Raw genomic sequence first — 23565 nt, 5'->3', positions numbered from 1 at the left:
TGGAGACATTCCATCGTTGCATGGCAGCTACAGCTGATTGGCTCAGGGCCAATTCCCTACAATTTAACACCACAAAGACTGAGGTGCTCCACTGCTCCATGGATCGGACTCCGCGGGCACTTCCGGAGAATTTTTGGCCCTCCACTTTCCCCGAGACGGTGTCGGCTGCGGAGTCAGCTCGTAACCGAGGGGTGATTTTCGGTCCTAACCTACAGCTGGACATGCACGTTAATAAGACCATCTCTTCGTGCATGATGCTGCTACGCATGTTACGTAAAGTCCTGCCCCTTCTCCCTGCACAGGCCAGGCCGGAAATAGTTTGCAGGACCATACTGAGTCGCTTAGACTACTGCAATGCGCTACTCTTGGAGGCACCAAAAAACCTGCTGGGGAAGCTACAACGGGTGCAGAACATGGCCGCTAAGCTGGCTCTTTCTCGCCCTCACCTGAGCTCCTCCACCCTAGCCCTAAGGGATCTACACTGGTTGCCGGTGCACTTGCGGGTAGTGTACAAATCGGCGTGCCTAGTATTTAAGGCGGTACACCAACAGGGCCCAGTGCCATTGCGAAATATGTTTGCCTGGTATTCTGCCCCGCGGACCCTTCGCTCTTCCTCGGCCCTATTGCTTGTGGTTCCGAGTTTCCAAAGAACTAGGATGGGTGGCCGCTCATTTAGTGTCGCAGCGGCCAAACTTTGGAACTCCCTGTCACTCTCTTTGAGAAGTCAGAGGGATTACCTTCCGTTCAGGAAAGCCCTAAAAACGAATTTTTTCCCTAGAACTGACTGAGTAGTGGTGGTGTGGTTGACTGGATCTCAAGCGCCAGGATGCCCTTGGGGCAACAGGACTGCGCTATACAAGTATACAAAATAAATAAATAAATAATAAATAAATAAATAGATAAAAAATGTTTTGCACAGCTGTGACAGTACATAACTCAGAGGTGCCCAACACCAGCCGAGTGCTAAGGGGTTAGCACACAGGCATTGAAACATCAAATTCCAGACCAGGAAAAAATGAAGCATAAACAGGCATATGACCATCAAATCATTAACAAATTTTGATCCCATAAGCCACTATTTTAGCAGCGGAAAAGTACCGCCAATTTGTGCCTGACTCGCAAATCAATTCTGACGTACAAATTTCAGGCAGTGGTAAAATAGGAAAATGCAGTTACTATAATGTGCATCTGACCGCAAAGCACAGGCCAAATGTTTGACCCCAAACCCACACACAGCTATAGTATATTCCTGTGGCAGTAACTCTTAATTCTATGGACATTGAGGTGTTTACCTCCATCTAAAGACTGACTTTCAATAATTGAAGAAAAAGTGTTCCGGGATGCAAGGGAATATTCTATGTTTATGCCTATCAGTGAGGATCCTACGATGCAGAAAGGAAATTTATTGCAAAAAGATACTTACAAAATTATTTACGAGTTTGGCATAAAAGCAATAGACCACTGAACTTCACTAGTTATAGTTACCGATGCAAACAACACATACCATAACTGGTGCCTCCTGCCATGCTCACAACAACAATTTAACAACTGTACAGATACAAAGAAAACAGCTATCAAGAGAAAAACATGGTGGGCGACAACAGTTATGGCTGCTGGTAACCATAAATGTAGAACGTATATGATATGTTTTGAATGAGCCAAAACCATATATTTTCTACGTTCTACCAGTTTTGTTACAGAAGGACACATTCATTTTTGTTAGGCATTGGGAGATTAAGTGATTTGCCCAGAATCACAGGGTGTTGAGAGTCATTGCCGAGACTCGAACCCGGTTACCCAGCTCCGAGGTCGACCACTCTAGCTGCAAGGCTACATCCTCTCATGAATTAGGAGTGCAACCATTGTATGAACACTGACAATGCAGCGTATGACAGACCTCCTAATAAAAAGTATTTACCTTTGAAGTGCGATAGACAAGTTCGAAGCCAACCACATGCTAAGCCTTATGGATCATGTTGTATAACATGCATGACAAAAGCTACCCACCGCTCACGGAACTAAATAATTTGTTGCCGAGGATTGCTTCACAGCTTGAGTGTCTGCGCTCCGATTTCCCTGTTCTGCTCCCTGAGGCACATCAGCTGGTGTGAGCGCTTTCCGCAGTCAGCGGAAAACCAACACGCTCCCAGCACGAAAGTGCCCAGGTTGAGGACTCTGTTGCTTCCTTATTGAAGGGAACCTACCGGGGGACTGCGAGGCCCAGCATTCTCCACTCTGCACAGCTGGTGCCTCGTCCCCCGGCGGCCACGCCCCCCGCCAGCAGCCTTGATAACCGTTCGCGACACCCGCTCCGCGGGTGCCGCTCACGGAACTAAATAATTTGTTGCCGAAGATTGCTTCACAGCTTGAGTGTCTGCGCTCCGATTTCCCTGTTCTGCTCCCTGAGGCACATCAGCTGGTGTGAGCGCTTTCCGCGGTCGGCGGAAAACCAACACGCTCCCAGCACGAAAGTGCCCAGGTTGAGGACTCTGTTGCTTCCTTATTGAAGGGAACCTACCGGGGGACTGCGAGGCCCAGCATTCTCCACTCTGTACAGCTGGTGCCTCTTCCCCCGGCGGCCACGCCCCCCGCCTGCACGTACTTTACAGACGTTGCTCCATCGCGACGCGGGACGCGCGCGGGAGCGAGCTCGGGCGAAGACCGGGCAAAGAGCGGGCCGTTCGGGAACGTTAGAGATCGGATCGGGCCATCTCTCTAAGCTCTGCTTATATGGACCAGAACTGTATGTACTCTTTCTGTTCATTACACTAATTTAGTGTGACGTATAAACTCTCCTTGTCACTGACTCCCTACAAAGATCCCGTGAATTCAAGTTACTAAATATGTTGACGAGGGGTAATCAATCTAAAAAAATGGGGGTAGGTGAGCAGTTGTTAGGACCTATGGACGACTTTATCACTAGGGCAAACTCGTTCATAGATGAAAGCATCAGTATGATGGAAGATAGAGTTATCCACCGAGCTCGCCCTCGCAAAGCGATCATCCATGGGGCCACTGGCTGATGCAAGAACTCCCGAGCCAGGTGGCAATCTGGCACAAGCGCCACAAGGTAATAACAGGCTTAGCCTCCCAAACGTAGTAGATCTCTCAGCCTCCCAACTCTCCATTTCGAGTTCAGATTTAGAAAAAACACCTAAAATCTTAACCGATTGTACCCCAGAAGAAGTAAGACAAGCAAGAGGGAGGAGGGAGGGGGCAATTAAGAAAAGAAAGGAAAAGGGGGAAAAAATAATAGCCACGGACCCTGTTCAATCAATTGCAAATTCAAACATGGTAGGGCCAACCCTGAAAACAGTGGATGATACAGTTCGCCCTGTGTTGGTACATCATCCTTTGCACTATACATTGGATACTAGCGTCTCAGGGTCCCCTGTTCTCTTACCCCCTAGCAAAGAGCCAGAACCAGATGACACCTCAGAGTTGGTAAACAAAATAGCTGTCCTACTTAATGCGCTTTTTCTTCCCTTACAAAGCAGACTACTAAATATAGAGAACCAATTATCCAAGCTCATAAACCCTCCAATATTAAAGCCGGTCCAAGGGCCCCAAAAAGTGGGGATAAATAAGCCGACCACATCTATCCCACAAAAGAAAACCATAATTCCACTGTGCCCAGCTTCAAAAGCACAAACAATAGTAAAGGCATCTATAGTGGAGAAACCCTCCCCTAAAATTACAACACCTTTACCTCAGAATATCACGGTTCCAAAAACACCAGACCCAAAAATACTAAATCCAGCAGTAAATAAAGGGGGGACCAGAGGAACACATGAGGGTAGACTCGCCGTCAACATGCCACCGGAGGCATGTCCTTTCGTGGTTGTGATGACTGGCGTACCAGAATTGGTGGGGCAGGGCGCAGAATCTATTTGGTCCTTAAAAAATAAGGTGCAACATTGGCTAAGTACAAACCGCCCAATTCCACCTATCTGGTCAAGTAGGATATTAACGGTACGTAGGACCCCATGGGTAGGTCATGGCAAAAAAACAATACAGGGAGACTGCATTGTGATCACTTTTGAAGACCCCAGAGTAGTAGACTATATTTGCTCTTGGGAATATCATAGTATAACTGGTGGGATAGACACAAAGCGTCTTTCCTTTTTCTACCCCTCAACACAGCACAACAGTTATCTCCAGGATTTCGATAGCTCCTGGCGCGCAGCAGTCCCTCAGCCCTGGGAACACGACAACTCCAGACCTAAACCGGCCCGCGCTATAATGAATATGACAGCTCTTGGCGGCCAGCGGATCCCCGCCACCACAACTATGAGGGTCCCTGGCAGATAGTGGGACCACGGAATCGAGGTAGAGAGTGGGAGCAGTGGGGTGGGCACGTACATAGACCATACAGACCTCCTCATAGGGAAACATCGCACTGGGACGGCTGGTTGGGTATACCGACTACGAACCGGTTCAGTGGCTTAGAAATGGTCGACTGACCATTAATAGAGAAAGTAAATAGCGACCAGGACATTTCACCCCCATACCCTATAGGGACGATAATTTTAGGCGCAGAGAATAAAACACAATCCCTGTCGGTCATCTTCTGGAACATTGCAGGCCTTCGCCCCAAAATCGAGGACGGGTCTGCCGTCCTCTTCCTAGAGGTAGGAAAAATTATTTGCCTACAAGAGACATGGGCCACGATGGAGTTACACCTCCCGGGCTATAAAACGTATTTTTCTCCAGCACTTGCCAGTAATGCGGGCAGGCCTAAGGGGGGTCTGATTACTTATATAGCAAATACCATAAAAAACCTGAAGGTATTAAGAACAGAATTTGCCCCAAATTTCCAATTACTCTGTCTTTCGGCAGAGAAAAAAGTAACAATCATACTAGTAAATATTTACAACAATCTAGAGGATGACCACTTTTGCTTTACTCTTTCGACAATTCAGGAAAAAATAGCTCAGTTCCGACAATTGTATGAAAGAAAAGGGATAGTCCATTTACTATGGGGAGGGGATTTTAGTTTACACCCCTGCCCACATGCGGGTAAACGGTGCTGTGGGGTGGTGGATGAGCATGACATCCCCCTCATGCACTTCTCACACACAAGGACAGGGATAGTTATGAACAATCTCCTTTTAGACTTAGAACTGTCCATAGTAAATAAAACTAGCTATGCTCGAAATTTCTTAGATCCAACATATCTATGGAGGGGGCATCAGACTACCGTTGACTATATCCTCCTGACGGATGGACTAAGAGATTTAACTAGGGATTTCACACTTATGAATAATATTCTAAGTGATCACTCTGCCCTTAAGTTGGATATCCATTTGAATAATTTAGAATCTCAAACAGCAATCATAGCAAACACCCTATCCCAAAATAAAATAGAACTGGGCAAGAGAAATGGGTATACTTTGAAATGGGAAAAGATCAATCCCTTCCAACTAACTGATAAACTGATAAAAATAACATACCCGAACATAACGAAATGCTTAGATTCTTCAGTAGATGATGGGGTGGTCCTTGAAAATTTCAAGACAATATTAGATAAAATTAATGAATTGCTGACTATAAATTCTAAAGCTACTAAGCCAGCTGTATTAGGGTGTAACCACGATTGTACTGTGGCACTAACCAAGTTGAAAACGGCCCTCAATCAACCACATAGAGTTCAACAGCAGATTCAGCACCTCAGGCTCCAATATAATAAGGCAAGGAAGTTGAGAAAACAGGAGTTAAAACAAGCATTATGGGCCGACCTGCACAAAAGTGCAGTCACAAAAAATAGTGAGTCCTTCTGGCGGACAGTCAAAACACCCTTTCTATCGGACTCTAACAGCCCTAAGATTGAAGTGGCCATAGGAGATCAAATCTGGGTAGCCCACTTCTCAAAAATATTCAAATTAACATCTCCAACTGAAGGGCTAGACCACTCCTTTCCCCCAGTTGAATTTCCAATTCCCCTGCAATTCGACATACCCGATGTAATACAGGCACTAAAATCAAGCAAAGGTGGGAAAGCACCTGGGACTGATGGGGTCCCAGTGGACCTTTTTAAACATCTTCCGGACCTCTGGGCCCCCATACTCACTAGAGTATGTACCGCAACTTTGAAAGTGGGATTGATGGAGTCCTGGTCCAAGTCCATCATGGTGCCAATTTTCAAAAAGGGGGATCGCCAGGATGTCACATGTTATCGCCCCATCTCATTGCTGGACTCTCTGGGCAAAGTAGTCGGCAGAGTTGTGCTCGAGCGGCTCCAGCAATGGGCGGAGGATAGGAATATTCTTTCCGACTTACAATTCGGATTTAGGGAAGGTTTCGGAACCGTAGAGCAGGCCCTTAATCTAAGTATGATCGTGTCCAAATATATTCACGCAAAGCAGGGGACAATGTATATGGTATACGTAGACCTGTCCGCTGCGTTTGATTGCGTATCTCATGCGAAGCTATGGTCTGTCTTGAGAAGCATGGGGGTGGATCCTCCCCTCTTGGATTTCCTGAGAGAATTATATTCTGAGGCTTCTGCAAGAGTGCGCTTCGGCGTAAAAGGGGAGCTTTCCGCATCTTTTGGAGTGAAGCGAGGAGTCAGGCAGGGGTGTGTTCTGGCCCCCTGTCTCTTCTCGCTGTACACCAATGGATTGGAGGGGGAGATGCTGAGCGGGGGGCAGGACCTCCCCAGATTAAACCAACGCCTGATTCCCGCTCTACTCTATGCGGATGACGCGGTCATCCTGGCCCGCACACCGACTGAACTACAGAAGTCCCTGACTAAGTATGCTGATTTCATGAGTGCCTTAGATCTACATATAAACGTCAAAAAAACATTTGTCATGGTGGCGGGTGGAGGAAAAAAACGAATAAAGAATACTTACTTGAACGAACAGAAACTTGAGAGGACCCCCCAGTATCTTTATTTAGGGATAATGATCGATGAAAAACTAAACTGGAAGGCAGCCATAGAGGCCAGGAGGCATCTCTTTAAGAGAGCAATCGTGGCATTGATGAATTTCTCCCAACGTTTGGGAAGGAGACCCCCGGTTGAGCTGCTAAAAATCTACGCCGCGAAATGCCAAGCAATCGGCTGTATGGGGCCGGAGTATGGGGGCATGCAGATGTTAGTTCCCTTCAGATAGCGGAGAATTCTTTTATGAGATTCCTCCTATCTGCGCCAAAATGCTCCTCGATCTATGCATGCCATGTGGAATTAGGAATTTCTTATTTAGAAGACCTGATAAAGGTCCAACCACTGCTACTTTGGAGGCGCATATGGGTCTCGCACAAAAATGCGCTGTCCAAACAAATCTTAGAGGATTCCATGGTGCTGGACCACGCGCACAAAATAGCATGGCTCAGCTATGTCAGGCATTTCTTTTTAGACCTGGGTCTAGAAAAGTAATATCTTATGCCTGAAAAGTTAACTGAGATAACAAAGAAAGAGTTGAAGCAAATAGCCCTGAACCATTTAGAGACTCTTAGGCTCACCCTGGTCTCAACCAAACCATCTGTTTTACACGCAAGCATGGTACAGCTCACCCTGCAAATACAGCCTTACCTGGCATTAGAGATCAGTACCTATGAAAGGATGCTTCTGACAAGGTTCAGACTTGATCTTTTCCACAGGTTTGTAGCCTTTCCAGTAAAGAACATATGGGAACCAATTTCAGCACATCGCCCTTGTGACGATACGTCGCCACAGTCCTGTATGCACACAATATTGTTCTGTAAATATTATTATACCCACAGAAAAATTTGGCTATTCCCCCTGTTAAAACGCTGGGGTTTTAGACAATGCCGTCCCGCTATGTTACGTCTACAACTGTTAGATTCTGAATGCACCTGCTATCATGTATTAAACTTTTTAAAATGCATTGTCAGGCATAGGAAAAATCTTTAAATGCCGGAACCTACCAATTACTGTATTTTTACGGAACCCAACTCTTTAACAATTTAGACTCCTGTTAAATCAGTTTTTATGACACATTGATATTTTTTAAAACAAATTATGTAATTGATTATTCCATGTTGTTGCTTTTATGGTTTTGCAATGTTTTAAAACCGAATAAAGAAAGAATTATTATTACCCATCGTTTTCAGGCTCACCACATGTGATAAATGTGCGTCCTGAAAGTAAGCCACCTGGATACATCTCCTATACAAACAGAAGTCAAACTCACTTGCTTCGAAAAATGATTTGGCTATCTAATGTGCCAGCTCAAGAAGTGGATTGTGTCAGCCCTGAACCATGGGAAGAGGAACATTCTTTTGTCTTTCTTTTCCAACTTTTCCATCTCCATCTTATTATCTAGAGATAACTGAACCGGGGCACACACAAAGTAAGTGAAAAATAGTAATTTTCTTTGAATAAGGGAATCTTTTTACCCATTGTCGATGTGCTCTGCACTTCAAGCAGATCCAGAGGACTTCCCTCTGCAGAAATGGCCTCCAACTTCGCCACCACCTTCGGCAAGTAGAGATTGTTTTGGGTCCTGGAAAAGCAGATATATTTAACTTTTTTATGGTACAGACTGGTCTAAATAAAAGTCATTCCTTAGACATGATTATCACATGTGTGACAAGCTTAAATAACAGTTAGGAGTGCTTTCAAACATTCACATCTTTTGAAATCACTGAAGCAGTCAAGACCTCACAGTTTAATAAAGTACACAGGCAGGCAGAACATGAGCCGGGTTAGTGTGCCTTGCAGAGCCGACCCCTAGACAATGACCCTAGAGTGACAGAAGAGCTAATCAATGTCGAGAACCATAAAAAACTATGTCTAACAGCTGGAGAGCGGGGAATCATGAACCAAGACAAAGAAGAAGGAACGAGTGAGGCTTTTGGAGAGATGGGAGTAATTGTAATAAATGTATTCCGAGTTTCATATTTTCACCAATTAGCAGTCACGTGTGAACTCTTAATCATACGCCTGTGAGAGACAGTCAAATCAATTGGATAAAAAAACAATAATCCACGCCATCTCCCAAAACACTCGCCACTGCATCGATGCTGCAAAATCCACCTAATAACTTAATGCAGACAAAAGACGCCAAGAAACGATTTGGTTAAATAAAATGATTTTATTGCAGAGTCAAGTTATGCTGTACATAAACTGGTACCATGAGAACCGAAGCATTAAAACTAGCAAGGAAATCCCTAAACTATCACGTTTCTGAAATACCCATAATGGATGCAGGGAAGAAAACGAAGCTAGCGACATGAGCACATTTTATACCACCAATCACAGAGGCCAATATCTGGATATGACTCTGTGGGCTTATCTGCTCCTTTGGTCTTCAGTATGGAAGAGAGGGCAATAGAGCCTGACACATATGCGGATATACTTCAAAAGAGGCTGGCAATCTGCTTGGTGTAATGATCAAATTATTAGGGTCAAGAATGATAGCACAAATGGTGGAAATACCTAACTTATGTGTACTTGAATTTGGGAGGGATGAAGGGCAGCTGGATTCAAAACATGTTGCCTTCGGATTACACAGATTTCTGTAGTCGGTGGATTATCGATCATCAAAACAGCTGTGAAGCCAGAATGCCAACAGTAAAAAATGCTAAAACAATGCTATGGTTGTGTCTCTTGTTTTATGTTTGCTGTTGTAACTACCATACCCATTTCAGTAGAAGGACTGTTAAGTAAAAGAGCTTCCTTGTAAAACTGTGCTGCCAGATATCTATTGGGCATCGCGACCCTCCCAGTATATGTATGTACGACTGTAGTATTTGTGTAGCACAAACCTAACCCAAAGGCAGCAGATCACTGTGCAGGGTCAAAGGTAAGACATACAGTCAATGTGTGAATGAAGGGGCAGCTGGTTTCTAAGATCAAGAGTAGACTGCTACTGCATCGTCATGTACTGTCCCTTAAAGAGTTGCGCGTCTTCAGCTCATCCCTAAATTGAAGCAACGTTAGCACAACCTGATCGATACATTGATCTCGTTCCGAATCCTGGATGAATTGATGGGGAACGCTGTTACCTTGTTTTGTCTTTTTTGCGGATGGCCAGTGTGATGGTGTTGGGGCTGCTGGTTGGTTGAGCACACTGGAGCTAGTGAGTCTGTCCGCCAGATAGAAATGGTGCATCGACTGTGATGTATCTGAGTTTGAAGGTGGTGTGGGGCAGGAAGGAGGAGACAGAGGAGCCCATCCTTTGTTGACAAAGTAATGAATGACTCTTCTTGGTTTCATCAGCATCTTTCACACATACAACTGCATGGGCTTAGGACCACTGCCCAACAAAGAATTTATTATGTTTGCATTACTGGGCGGCTTTGTAAGAAGAAATGTAATAAATGCTTGATACAAGTCTGAAATAAAAAGAAGGTATTAGTTACACCCTTCAGTCTCTTCCACCACGCCCATTTGGTAAAACTCATGTCATCCTCTCGAATGGCAGCCTCCAACCAAGGCCATTCTGGAAGTGAGCACAAGCTTGATTCGCTTTAGAAAAAAAACAAAAGTAAATGTCATTTGCACACACGCCATGTGTTGCCATGCTGATGCACATCGTGCTTAGCCATGACTTGGTGGCAAAAGTGCGATTGTGATTAGTCATTCGGAGTAAACCTGTGTCCCAGGGTTTCACTGATCAAGTCAGATATTGTGCATCAACTCAGGGGTAAGGAGACAGAACCTCTTGAAGGGCCTATATTTCTTTCAACATTGAATATATCCTAAATGTTTAATCAAAAGATGCCAAAAAAAGATCTTTGAAATGTTATTCAAACATGGAAAATTTTTATTAGACTATTTTGTCATTTTTTTTATAATAACATTTTTTTTTAAAGACTCATATATAAAAAATACATTGCATTATCATTTCACAAATCAACATTTTACATACATTTGGTGATAGTCCTATCATACCAAAAATGCCCTCTAGTAGCAATTGATCCTATTGATCAGAGACACAAAAACACACATTTGTCACACAATATCAAAATATAATAATGAACATACCTAACAAATACAGCTAAACAAAATTATACAAGACATTGACTAACATAAGTGGTAGCTCTAAGGTGTATTTGAGAGGGTACGTATAGGAACCTAGATGGAGTGGTTCTGTTGGTTATGATGTACTTGACCAAAGCGTATCCAAGACAGGGGTGTTGGGCCGACGTACGTTTCGGTGGAAAGCCACCTTCCTCAGGGCCAAAGACAAAAGACTAACAGGCAAGTGACACAAAATCTTTAAAATATGAGGGCAACATACAAAATTCTATGTTTTGAAGAAGCTGCATATATAAATGTTTAAGATTCTTGCTGGACTTTTTTGAAGTGTGTGCTCAGAATGAGAGGCCCATGCCTCAAGATTTCCTTAATTTTTTGGAGCCATCCGGGGCGTTTTCTCAAGGCAGTGAGGTAGTTTCTGTTAGGAAGTACACGATGTATTGTCAGTAAAACTTTAGGGAGCTTCGTTTAGGGCGCCATGATCTGATTAGTAACGTTGTGTTTCTTGCATGCAGCGCTTCCAAGGGTTCAGTTCTTCAATAGGTGGATGACCGTGTCTTTTTCCACAGAACCCCCGGTCGTGGCAGTAGCTCGTTTAGAAGAAGACACGGTCATCCACCTATTGAAGAACTGAACCCTTGGAAGCGCTGCATGCAAGAAACACAACGTTACTAATCAGATCATGGCGCCCTAAACGAAGCTCCCTAAAGGAAATCTTGAGGCATGGGCCTCTCATTCTGAGCACACACTTCAAAAAAGTCCATCAAGAATCTTAACCATTTATATATGCAGCTTCTTCAAAACATAGAATTTTGTATGTTGCCCTCATATTTTAAAGATTTTGTGTCACTTGCCTGTTAGTCTTTTGTCTTTGGCCCTGAGGAAGGTGGCTTTCCACCGAAACGTACGTCGGCCCAACACCCCTGTCTTGGATACGCTTTGGTCAAGTACATCATAACCAACAGAACCACTCCATCTAGGTTCCTATACGTACCCTCTCAAATACACCTTAGAGCTACCACTTATGTTAGTCAATGTCTTGTATAATTTTGTTTAGCTGTATTTGTTAGGTATGTTCATTATTATATTTTGATATTGTGTGACAAATGTGTGTTTTTGTGTCTCTGATCAATAGGATCAATTGCTACTAGAGGGCATTTTTGGTATGATAGGACTATCACCAAATGTATGTAAAATGTTGATTTGTGAAATGATAATGCAATGTATTTTTTATATATGAGTCTTTAAAAAAAAAAATTTATTATAAAAAAAATGACAAAATAGTCTAATAAAAATTTTCCATGTTTGAATAACATTTCAAAGATCTTTTTTTGGCATCTTTTGATTAAACATTTAGGATATATTCAATGTTGAAAGAAATATAGGCCCTTCAAGAGGTTCTGTCTCCTTGTTGCATGGTTTGTCTCCCCCCTCTGGGCCTCAAAATATTTGGGAGTACTCTCTTTTTTCATTCAACTCAGGGGTAAGTGAATGTTTATTATCCGTCTTTGGGCACCTTGGAGCATTGACTTCATATCTATCCATGAGTCTCGGGGTATTTAAAAGTAGACTGCCCCTATATCTGCAGACAGTGGTACACAATGAGCTATGGTGCAATATAGTGGATATATATATACCGCTGTCAGATGACAATCACGCCAGAATACCTCCCTCCTATGATCCCATGAGTCCACGCAGCATGAGATAGAATGCAGTGGTGGCCTGAAACATTGCGACACCAAGATGCTCTTACAATTCTCAAAGAATCCACTGTGTAGAAGAGCCCTTAAGGGAGCTACATACTCCACTCTTTCCCATCCACATGGTCCCACATTGTATCTCACTCCAGCTCCACCATAAACAAAAACCCAGTTGTAGGTTTTGTGCAAGATCTACTTGTCCAGGCCAGAATGTTATATGATATTGATTTCTAATGCTGAAACTAGGTCAGAAAAACAAAAGCCTTTTATGTCCGACAACCAATTGATCATGGCTTCGTGACCAGAAAAGGTGCAGTGATAGGTACCACAGCATATCTGATGAACAGAATGAGCCTGCTGGTGCACACTGCTCTTGTTTCAGGGTGATCCCACAGGCGTCAACTCCTTCGCCATAATTGTTCATCTACCAACAGTCTTCTGAGGCTTCGGTCATCGCCTCCAGTCCAGACTCGTGCCAACTGTGCCTGTAAAGAAGAATATAGGTGAAGCAATGAGTAAAACAGTTAAAAAGGTTCATAATCATCCTCCCAATGTATCACATTGTAGGGTTATGCATGTGAACAGTGGCAAAATGTCTGGGTAAGTACATGTTTTTCAATATTTTCCTTTGATCTCATTGTATCCAAATATTAAATCCGGTCGTAACACGCTCCTACTGGAGGGTTCAATCACTACTAAACTGAGACATCAACAATATGAAAATTATAGTACAGATTATTGTTGAAAGTATAAATACCCATAATCTTTGTCCTACTTTCATCATCAAGTGGGGATAAAATGAACAGAAAAAAAATACAACTATTAAATGAAACTCAAATTTATTATAAACAGGATCCTGCTTCTACCCCAGAACATTCTTAAATCAATTGTAGTGTGCCATGTCCAAGATTCATTACATACCAAGGGTTTGGATTGTTTTGTTAGCGGTATCGTAGTCTTTCCTCTGATGTTCACAGCTATCATCAGCCAAAGGCTTCAATCTTTTCTAGCCTGCAGTCGAGTCATACAGCTGTACAGTCCGACCAGTCTCCCCAACACAGTCCGGTATGCAACTAACCAGAAGGATCAGCTAACCTTACCGATCTAGCGTACTGGTACCAGGCATGAAGGAGAAGTAAGTACAAGTCCCTGGAAAGGTAGGACAAAAACATTAACTTCTGAAGGTCTTTCGGTGCCATACCTAAGTATTCCAGACAACACACTACCCATGGACTAAATGTAATGTGGCAAATGTAGGAAGCTAGCTCTGTATATACTATACCAAAGTGTGGTATAGTGGGCACAGAGTCCAGTGGAACCCGAAAGGTAGGCAGAGGTAAAGTAGATAGCACCTCACTCTCTATTTGTGGTGGTGTAGTCGACCAGTAGAGCTTTCTCAGAGGACAGTGTTAAGTATTTGTTGTACACACTCAGTCAGCAAATGAATTCACACACTCAAAGACTGAACATCAGACCAATTGTTTTTGTAGAAAAATATTCTTTTAGTTATTTTCTTTCCTAGAACCAAGCAAGCATGGCACAGGTAAGTGATAAATACTTTGCAGTAAATATACAGGTGTGTAACACAATTTGGATTGCAATTGTACATGTACTTTGATTTGATTACAGTAGTGTTACTGATAATGCAATGCTTCTCCGAATACAGTGCGTATACTTTGTATAGGATTTCTTAGTAAAATTACAGGTAAGTTATTTTTGAGATTACTTTTCTTACACAGTGCAGTATGCCTGGATACTACCCTGGGACATTTCCAATAAACAGGTGAGTAACATCGTTTTTGTTAGTTAGTACAATTTTAAAGAATTTCTTTAGGTTTTCCAACTCCAGTTGACAACTGTAACTGTTAGCCTATGGAGGAAAATAATTATCGGTTTAAAGATAAGTACTTTGTTGTGGGAGTTGGTGTTTTGGGGTTAGACTCCGGGGTCCCCCAGGGTCAAGGATGCACTCTTGTTACACCCTCAGTGGCACTAGGGCGGCCGGTTGCAGAGAGCTGTTTTGGCATCGGAAGCCCTGTAGCTTTCAAAGGGGAGTCTCTGGTTTGCAAAAGCACTGCAGGCTCGGGGACAAAGGTCTTCTGGGTGTGCTCACCACTTGGAGAGGCAAGTTGGGGTGTTGGGGGTTGGTTAGGTACCGTTGGTTGGCCCATCCAAGGCCGTGGGGCGTCGGGTGCAGGGTGCCTTTTAGGGCGGATCTTCTTACTAGCTCCTGGCTGTTGTTGGGGGACCTTCCGGTTTGAGGATGCAGTTGTCTGCTGGAGGATTGAGGCAGGTCAGGGGTCACCGGATCTCGGGTCAGTCTCGCTGGGACGACCTCCTCTTGGTGTTTGCCATCTCGAGCTCGGGCCGTGGACGGCGGTTGCAAAGTGGTGAAGATTCACACGATCCGGCCGGGGCCAGAGGTTGTTGATGAACAAATCCTATGTTCACGAGAGACACAGTCTTTGTGGTTGAAGACTGGCAGGTCCTCCGAGGTTTTTGAGGTTGCTGGCTGCAGGACACACTGGGATTTGCAGGAGTAGGTTCGAGGTAGAAACAGGCCGGTAGGGCTGGGGCCAAGTCAGTGGGCATCTTCCTCTTGTTAGCTTCGGCACGGCTGTTCGGTCCTTCTTCTTTTCTTGTAGTTGGTTCTTGTCTGTAACACCCCTAAATACTAGATTTAGGGGCGTTACAGGTAGATACAAAGGTTGGGACCGCAGGTAACGCCGGTGGGCCGGCAGGACGGGGATGTGAAAATATGCGTCCTGCAAGTCCAACGCTACCATCCAGTCTCCAGGGTCTAGGGCAGCTAAGACCTGAGCCAAAGTCAACATCTTGAACTTCCCCTTCCGGAGGAAGCCGTTGACGTTCCGCAGGTCCAAGATAGGGCGTAGGCCCCCTTTGCCCTTCTTGGGAACCAGAAAGTAGTAGGAATAACAACCACACCTACTTCTGGCCCAGGAACGCGCTCGATGGCCCCCTTGGCCAAGAGCGCGACACTTCCTCTTGCAGAAGTTGCAAGTGATCCCCAGACACGTGGTGGTACTGCGGTGGCATGGCTGGAGGGGTCGCCTCTAAGGGGAGGGAGTAGCCCCTTCGAACGATTTCCAGCACCCACCTGTCCGATGTGATAGTGCGCCAGTGGAGGAGGTGATGGCGAACCCTGCACCCCACTGGCGTCAAATGGGCCTAAAAGCGCGGACTAGGAAGGCTTTGAGGCAGATGCTGCGGGGGTGGATGTGGACTGGCCTCGCCGTTGTCCCCTGGCACCGCCACGGCGGTTACCACGTCCGCCACTGCGCTGGATGGTAGTCTGCGGCCCGTAGCTGGCAGGACGTGAGGGGACACCCCTTCCTTGGCCATGAAAGGAGCAAAAGGCAGAAGTTTGCTGGCCCGACAGGGCCAAGGACTTGGCCGTAGCCCTGGAGTCCTTGAAGCGCTCAAGCGCACTGTCTGCCTTGCCGCCAAAGAGGCGGCTGCCATCGAACGGCTTGTCCAAGAGCGTATTCTGGACATCAGCCAAGAAGTTGGCGGACCTCAGCCAGGCGTGGCGGCAAACCGCCACCGTCGTCGAATTCGCCCTGCCTAGCGAGTCCGTGGTATCCAGCCCACATCGACTAGAGTACCGTGCTGCATCTCGCCCTTCCGCATGAGCTTGAGCGAGCTTCACCCGGGCTTCCACCGGGCAGCTCGGCAGCACAGCCGCAACCGTGTCCCACAGAGAGTGGGTGTAACGGCCCAAAAGGCAAGCGGTGTTGACCGACCGCAACCCCAAACTAAGTGAGGAGAACAGCTTCTTGCCAAACTGTTCATACCTTTTGGATTCCCGATCTGGAGGCGCAGTCGGGAATGCGGGCTGGGAATTAGAGGCCTGGATAACCAGGCTCTTCGGAGTGGGGTGGGTGGACAGGAAGCTAGGGTCGCCTGGAGCCGGGCAGTGGCGCCTGGCGACGTTCCTATCTACAGGAGGGCCTGTAGCGGCCTGGACCAGGTGCCCAAAAGGACGTCAGTAAGAGCCTCATTAAACGGCAGTAGAGGCTCCAAAGAGCTTGCCTGCGGTTTAAGGACCTCAGTGAGGATTTTAGTTCTCACTGTCGCGATGGGGAGCTCAAGAGCCAAGGCCTTGGCCGTCTTCGTCAGCACCACACTGTAAGCAGCCCCTTCCTCCGTAGCCACGGTAGGAGGCGAGACAAAGCCAGTGTCGGGTGAAGTGTCCAGACCACTGGCTTCCCCTAGCTCATCTGTCCAGTCCTGATATGACTAGCACTCCCGTGCCAGAGGGTCCTCAGACCCCTCCCAGTCTCCCTCGCCCTCCATCTCCTGAAAGTCAGGTTCAAAGGATGGGGTTGGATCATAGAAGAATTGCTCTTCTGCCAGCGCCGAATGCGGCGTCGCTCGATGCCGGTCCGGCGCCGGATCGGGACCGGGGACAACGTCGTCCGGGGACGGCGTCTGGGCGACACCCTGGGGGTCGGCGCCGGTGGGGTTGTAAGGTCGACCAACAGCAACCCGGATCCGGACCCGAAGCACCCGACCGTGCCGGGGCCGGAGCACCCGGGCCCGCTTGGGGTCCGAGATGGGGCCGCGGGGCCCGAAGGCGCCCCTGCGGGACCCGACGGAGGAGAGAGCGACCTCATGGCCATGAGGAAGGCATCGATCTCCTCTGGCGTCGCGTTCAGCCCAGGGACCGTCGGGTATGGAGCTGGCCGCGGTGCCTGCGGCTCCGGCGGAGCCGCGTGGGCGGTGTCGCCCGAACCCCCGGTCGCATCAAGCGAGCGTCGGGCGGAGTTGGAAGAGCGATGTCGTCTCTTCGACTTCTTGTGCCTCTTACCTGAGGCCCGGCAGTCGGGGCACGACTTGACGTCGTGGTCGGCCCCAAGGCAATAGAGGCACCAACGGTGGGAATCGGTAACCGACATCAGTCGGCTACAATCGGCTCAGGGCTTGAACCCAGGCATCCCTATCGGCACCGAGAGTCGCAAGACTCAAAAAATGATCAAAATAGATCGAAAAAGTTTATTCAAAAAGTGACTAAGAAGTACTGCTTTTTCCGGATCTGCGCTTGCCGATGAGGATATAAGAACTGAAGTACTCCAACGACATCATTCCGGCACCAACGACGCCGACGACGGACGTGGAGCCGTAGACGATGCCTACCGACGTGCAGGGGTACTGCTATGCAAAACTTTTCGGATCCAGTCTGACGCCTGGGGATATTCTAATTTAAGGAATCTAACACTAACCTGTTTCTTTCAGATTCCAGGATATGCATTGATTCAGGCCCCAAAGAGCAGCAGCTCTCGACCCAGGGGTCTAGAAACATCTTGGTTAATGGCAGCTAAACGCAGACCCTTAGTATGGACACTAGTGGTAGGTCGTTTTTCAGGGGGCATCTCTAAGATGCCCTCTGTGTGCATTTTTCATAAAATCCCACACACGCATCAGTGTGGGTTTAATGTGCTGAGAAGTTTGATACCAAACTTCTCAGTTTTCAGTGTAGCCATTATGGTGCTGTGGCGTTGGAAATAACAAACTTCCAGCACCATATACTCTTAATGGCAGTACTGCACTTACAATGTCTAAGAATAGACTAAGACACTGTAGGGATAGAGGGCTCATGCGCCTGTACCGTCATCACTGGTATAGTGCACCCAGCTAGAGGGGTGACTGATCTAAGCCAGGGTATTGGATTGTAGGCATGGCACACAGAGATGTGTACAAACTTGTGGGGAGCGCATAATCTACGCTCCACTCCCAGACGCACTGCGCATTTATGGATACTAGATCCATCCATTAGTCATCCGTTTTATCCGTGATCATATTCAACCACTTTTATCCAAAATGTTACCATACTTTCTTCCTCTTTTTGACCAATCCACATATGAGACAAATTGTATTTAGAAAACTTCACATATTAGCATGTGCCCATCCAGGTCTCCTTGAAAATACGATCAAATACAACAGAAAGTCCAAAGCAGCAATTCTTTATTCCAACCCAATGCATTTCGGGCATTTTCCAGCCCCTCGTCAGGGGTAACTGAAAATCAACAGATAGCAAAAAATGACATTGATATTTTTGTCATGTTTCACTGTAAATGCATAAATCTTCTAACGCATATGGGATTTTTATGTGATTTTAACAATGCCCGTTTCGTTAATAAAAGTCCCCAATTTTTATCAAGTGTTCATCCCCTATTCATCAAATTCCATGATTTTCAAAACGGAGTGGAACTGAAACTGCGTATGTATCATTGCAATATTAGAATCAAGCTTGGCCTCTGACAGTCATACGTAATGCCCTTCAACAGAAATTATGTTTGCCATGTCGACTCTTCACTTTGTTCTGCATCAAGACATGCAGCCTGCAAAGGCAGTCTGCGAGTGTAATGGTACAGGGCCTCTAAGGGTGGCACAACAAGTGATGCAGCCCTTAGAGGTTTTTCCCTGGTCACAGTGCCCTGGGTACCTCTGGTATCATTTACCAGGGGCTGACCTGTGGCCAGAGATGCCAATTGGGTTTTTGGTTTCAATGCAGATTTAGGGAAAGAACATAGGCCCTGGATACCTGATTAGCAGGAGCCCAGGGCACATTCAGTCAAAGCACATCAGCAGTTCAGCAAAAAGTGGGAGCAACCATGCAGAACGAGGGCACTTTCTCACAGCACAGCAATCCACATCATCATCCATGGTTTGTCTCATCACGCTAGCAACCAATGTGGCCTTGTGGTACCAGCAGAAAACTCTGTGCCATGAATCTAAGTACTAGTAAATACCATTACCTAGGTAGGAAATTCACAAGGTACGGTAAAAACTTCCTATTCCGAATCTTCAAAGCAGAACATGCAGAATCCTTATTTACCACACAAAATTCCACGTTTCCTCTTTTTTCCAGATACTCTACCTAAAACATTTTGCCAGATTTTTGCTGGAAAAAACTGCTAGGCATTCAGACACACGTGCAAGCTTCTTTTTATATAGGGGCTGGCACTTTACCACCTACTCGTAACCAGGCCTCAGTAAGTAAGCATCTTGATTATTTTTCAGTGTTCCACTGGTTGATTCTGACTAGCAGTCTCTCCAAGGGACACTCAACCCATCACAATTATTATGGAAGTGCTGTCACTATGACCAGCCTGAGCAGTACAGCTGCAACTTCCACAACCTTCCAGGCTGTCAACTCTTGGAGGAAGTCTCGGCAGTCTACCTTTGCCACTCAAAATGTCATATATACACACTGCACAAAAAGACAAGAGGGTCAATGCTGTCTCTGCACATCCACCAGAACAATATCAGATTTCTTTGCAGGAAAGATGTCCAGAACAAATATTCATTCACAGTTTCTGTACTGACGCGCTTACTATTTACTCTAGATAATGAATTACTCATCACTATTCTCCGGCCACATCCAACACTTCATATGCAAATTGTCATCACAAACTGGGATTATATCAGACCTGACAACCTCAGAAGTTGTTTCGACTTTTGATTGGTGATGAGAATGGAACAGGGCAATTAGAGGGGAAGGCTGTGGAGCGTGGCAATATGAACCCCTTGCTCTGCCTAAGGAACCTGACCTATTCTCGTCCAAAACAAGAATGAAATCACCCCGAGCCACATCCAAGCCACGAGGACGAGTCAGGAGCCCAGCTGTGCAGAGCAGTCTACCCGAACTGGAAAATGATTCCTGCAAGTGTTTCAATCAATCAATCAATCAAGGCATTTGTATAGCGCGCTACTCACCCGCAGGGTCTCAAGGCGCTGGGGGGGGGTCCGCTACTGCTCGAACAGCCAGGTCTTGAGTTGCTTCCTGAAGGAGAGGTGGTCTTGGGTCAGGTGGAGGTGGATGGGGAGGGAGTTCCATGTCTTGGCCGCCAGGTAGGAGAAGGATCTTCCTCCCGTTTTGGCTCTTCGGATGCGGGGAACGGCGGCGAGGTTGTGGCTGGTCGATCGTAGCTGGCGGGTTGGAGTGTAGAAGGTCAGGCGGTCGTTAAGGTATCTGGGGCCTTGGTTGTGGAGAGATTTGTGTGCGTGGGTGAGGAGTCGGAACGTGATTCTCTTGCTGACGGGGAGCCAGTGCAGGTCTCTCAGGTGTCCGGAGATGTGGCTGTGTCGGGGGATGTCCAGGATGAGTCGTGCTGAGGCGTTCTGAATGCGCTGGAGTCTTTTCAGAAGTTTGGCTGTGGTTCCGGCGTAGAGGGAGTTCCCGTAGTCCAGTCGGCTGGTGACGAGCGCCTGGGTGACCGTGTTCCTGGTTTCGGTGGGGATCCACCGGAAGATCTTCCGTAGCATGCGTAGGATGTTGAAGCAAGACGAGGAGACGGCGTTGACTTGTCTGGTCATCGAGAGGGAGGAGTCCAGGATGAAGCCCAGGTTGCGTGCGTGGTCCGTTGGTTTGGGTGCGCTGCCCAGGGCAGGGGGCCACCAGGAGTCGTCCCAGGTGGAGGGTGATGATCCCAGGATGAGGACTTCTTTCTTATCTTAGTTCAGTTTCAGGCGGCTGTTCATCATCCACTCAGCTACGTCTTTCATCCGTTCGTGTAGGTTGGTTCTGGCGGTTGCTGGGTCGTTGGTGAGGGAGAGGATCAGCTGGGTGTCATCGGCGTAGGAGATGATGTTTCCAGCTCATTGTTTGATAGTGGCTCTTCACCGGGGTTGCGGTGTGGAAAGGGTTACAGCATATCAGTGACTCCTGCAGGTAAGAACATGCTCATTATTAGGGTATTAACTGAATTTGAATATCCGGTGTTTATTATGGATTCAGTCCTTTGTATAATTCATTACATCTTATTTCTTTTGACTGATAACCCAACACTGTATTCATTCGCTTAGAAAATAGGTTATTATGTGGATAACCTTGAGTACTGTCCAGCTTATTTTTAGGTCAAGCCTAGAGACATCGCGCATGCGCTGCTCTGTAAGACTTGTAGTAGTGGAATAAGGTCTTGATAAACGCTGGCTTCTGATTCGTAAATAGGCTTGTTCGTCCCTCCTTAGTACCACCTTGTCTTATTTTGTAACCTTCCATGGCGACTGGCTCTTTTGAATCGGTTGTTACACGGTACGTGTTCTAACGTCTGTAAGCACTAGTTTCTCTTACTGCAGGCACGACATGCTTTACTTACATTCTGTGTGCCATCTCTTTTCATGCAGCCGGGACATTTTCTACACAAAAGGCCCTGTTGTTGTTGATGTGGAGCTTTCGATTAACTTTGAGGTAGATACCCTGTGTCTGAAATGTGTTTTTCAATCACTTGTGGAATTTTAATGCTTTAGTGTCAGGGGTGTAACACAAGCCCCTGTCATGCACGCACCCTCAAACCTTCAGCGGTGTGGGAGAGGGAGTCGGAATCCTTTAGGGAGGGCATTCCGCCCTAGGGCAACGCATATCTGTGAGAAATCGGAGACTCTGGCTCCTCTTCACATTTTGCAGGGGGGCATCTTTTCACCTTACGCCACTGGTTAGTTAGTGGTAGTGTCATACGTGTGCGTTTATGTTGCTAGAATACGAAAACTGATTGTTCTGTAACAAAATCCACTTGTCACTTTGGTGCCATATAGTGTGGCAACAAATTATGGCAGCAATCTCATTATTTAAGAGCTCTGATATAGACTCTGATTATGCCAGGGCTCATACCATAGTAGTGTTTTTAATACTTGCAATCCCCTTATATTGCCGCATTTACGCAGATCTTCATACTGGGGCTGAAGGTAATCGTAAGCTTTAGTTCCAGGGTTAGAATGCCCTTCTGAGTCTGTGCATACCTACTAACCTGCATGTCTTAAGGGTGTTCAACAACTCTTCACTAATCTTTTCCCATACTGAGAAATGTTGGAAATGTACTCCTGACCATGGCAGATGTAAACCTTCTTTCAGAGTTAGGAAAAAAGTGGTTGGAAGGAAAGTGAACTTGCAAACACTCAGATTTTCACATGAGCAAATCTACACACGCATATTTGCTCAAGTTAGAATGCAAATCACAAATATTTTCTAGGAGTACTATTTCTTATCCTACGTCTGTAAATTCTTGAGAATTCATAAAAGCCGTATAGCGGCCCTTAATGCAAGGAAATATACCATGGGTGCACTTTTGAGACTTTCCTTAATAATTGGGCCCCTAATTTAGTCTGGCGTTGACCGTGACCTTTTGTGTTTATTAAAATTCTGTCTCCCTCCCTCTCTCTCTCTCTGTATCGGCTGCCTTCACTGTGAGTGACAGCATTTTACTCTTTCACAAGGAGCATACAAAGTAGTTTTGTTCAGTGCCAGTAACTACTGTGGCAGTGTGTGATTTTTGTGACCAAAAATTATTTTTGCTTTTGCCAATGTTTGTTATAATGGTGAGAACCCAGCAGCTCTCACACTAATAAGGTTTTACAACAACCATGCCAAAACAAGTCACAGATTGACAAAACAAAAAGGTGAACACCAATTTCAGACCTACTGGTTTTGCCAATGCTTGTTTATTTGTGTTTCCCATAAACTTATTGAAACTGGTTACACTGATTTTCAATTATGAATATTTTTGGGAAATACTAGCATGCATCAACACATTAATAGATGATGCGGCAAAGAAATGGAACCTGAAACGTTGCAGTAATTCAGCAAAATGTTTTTTTCCTGCTTTAATTTTTTTATGAACATATTATTTTGAAGCAAAGAATCATTAATTTTGCTTTCAAGCTTCTGCAAATATTTGCATCAAATCAGAGAGCATCCTGGGAGCATAAAACATAGCCTCATATTGCTAAACTTTGAAAACGAGTGTACACAATTTTATACTGGAAACACTGTCAGTAGTGCAGTCAGAGCTTATAACATTTACTTAGAGCGCTCACCCTAGTAAGAAAGGCTTTCAATTAATAAAACATAAATACAAGTTTAGACAGCATTAACATATGGACAAAAAATATTACCTT

At 45.8% G+C, this 23565-nt stretch overlaps 1 protein-coding gene across 5 annotated transcripts in view; it reads right to left on the bottom strand.

Annotated features, from left to right (window-relative positions):
- Window positions 1–23565, bottom strand: part of LOC144762305 (exportin-5-like) — a 2106094-nt gene that overhangs the window by 902270 nt on the left and 1180259 nt on the right. For all 5 annotated transcript variants that reach the window (XM_078647454.1, XM_078647456.1, XM_078647455.1 and 2 more), the window contains exon 21: window positions 8362–8468. In XM_078647454.1, the coding sequence (XP_078503580.1) occupies window positions 8362–8468 (107 nt within the window). The remainder of the gene's footprint in view (window positions 1–8361; window positions 8469–23565) is intronic.

The sequence above is a fragment of the Lissotriton helveticus genome, chromosome 6 (assembly GCF_964261635.1).
Source record: "Lissotriton helveticus chromosome 6, aLisHel1.1, whole genome shotgun sequence".
NCBI lineage: Eukaryota > Metazoa > Chordata > Amphibia > Caudata > Salamandridae > Lissotriton > Lissotriton helveticus.
This window is presented reverse-complemented; position numbering and strand designations above follow the sequence as displayed.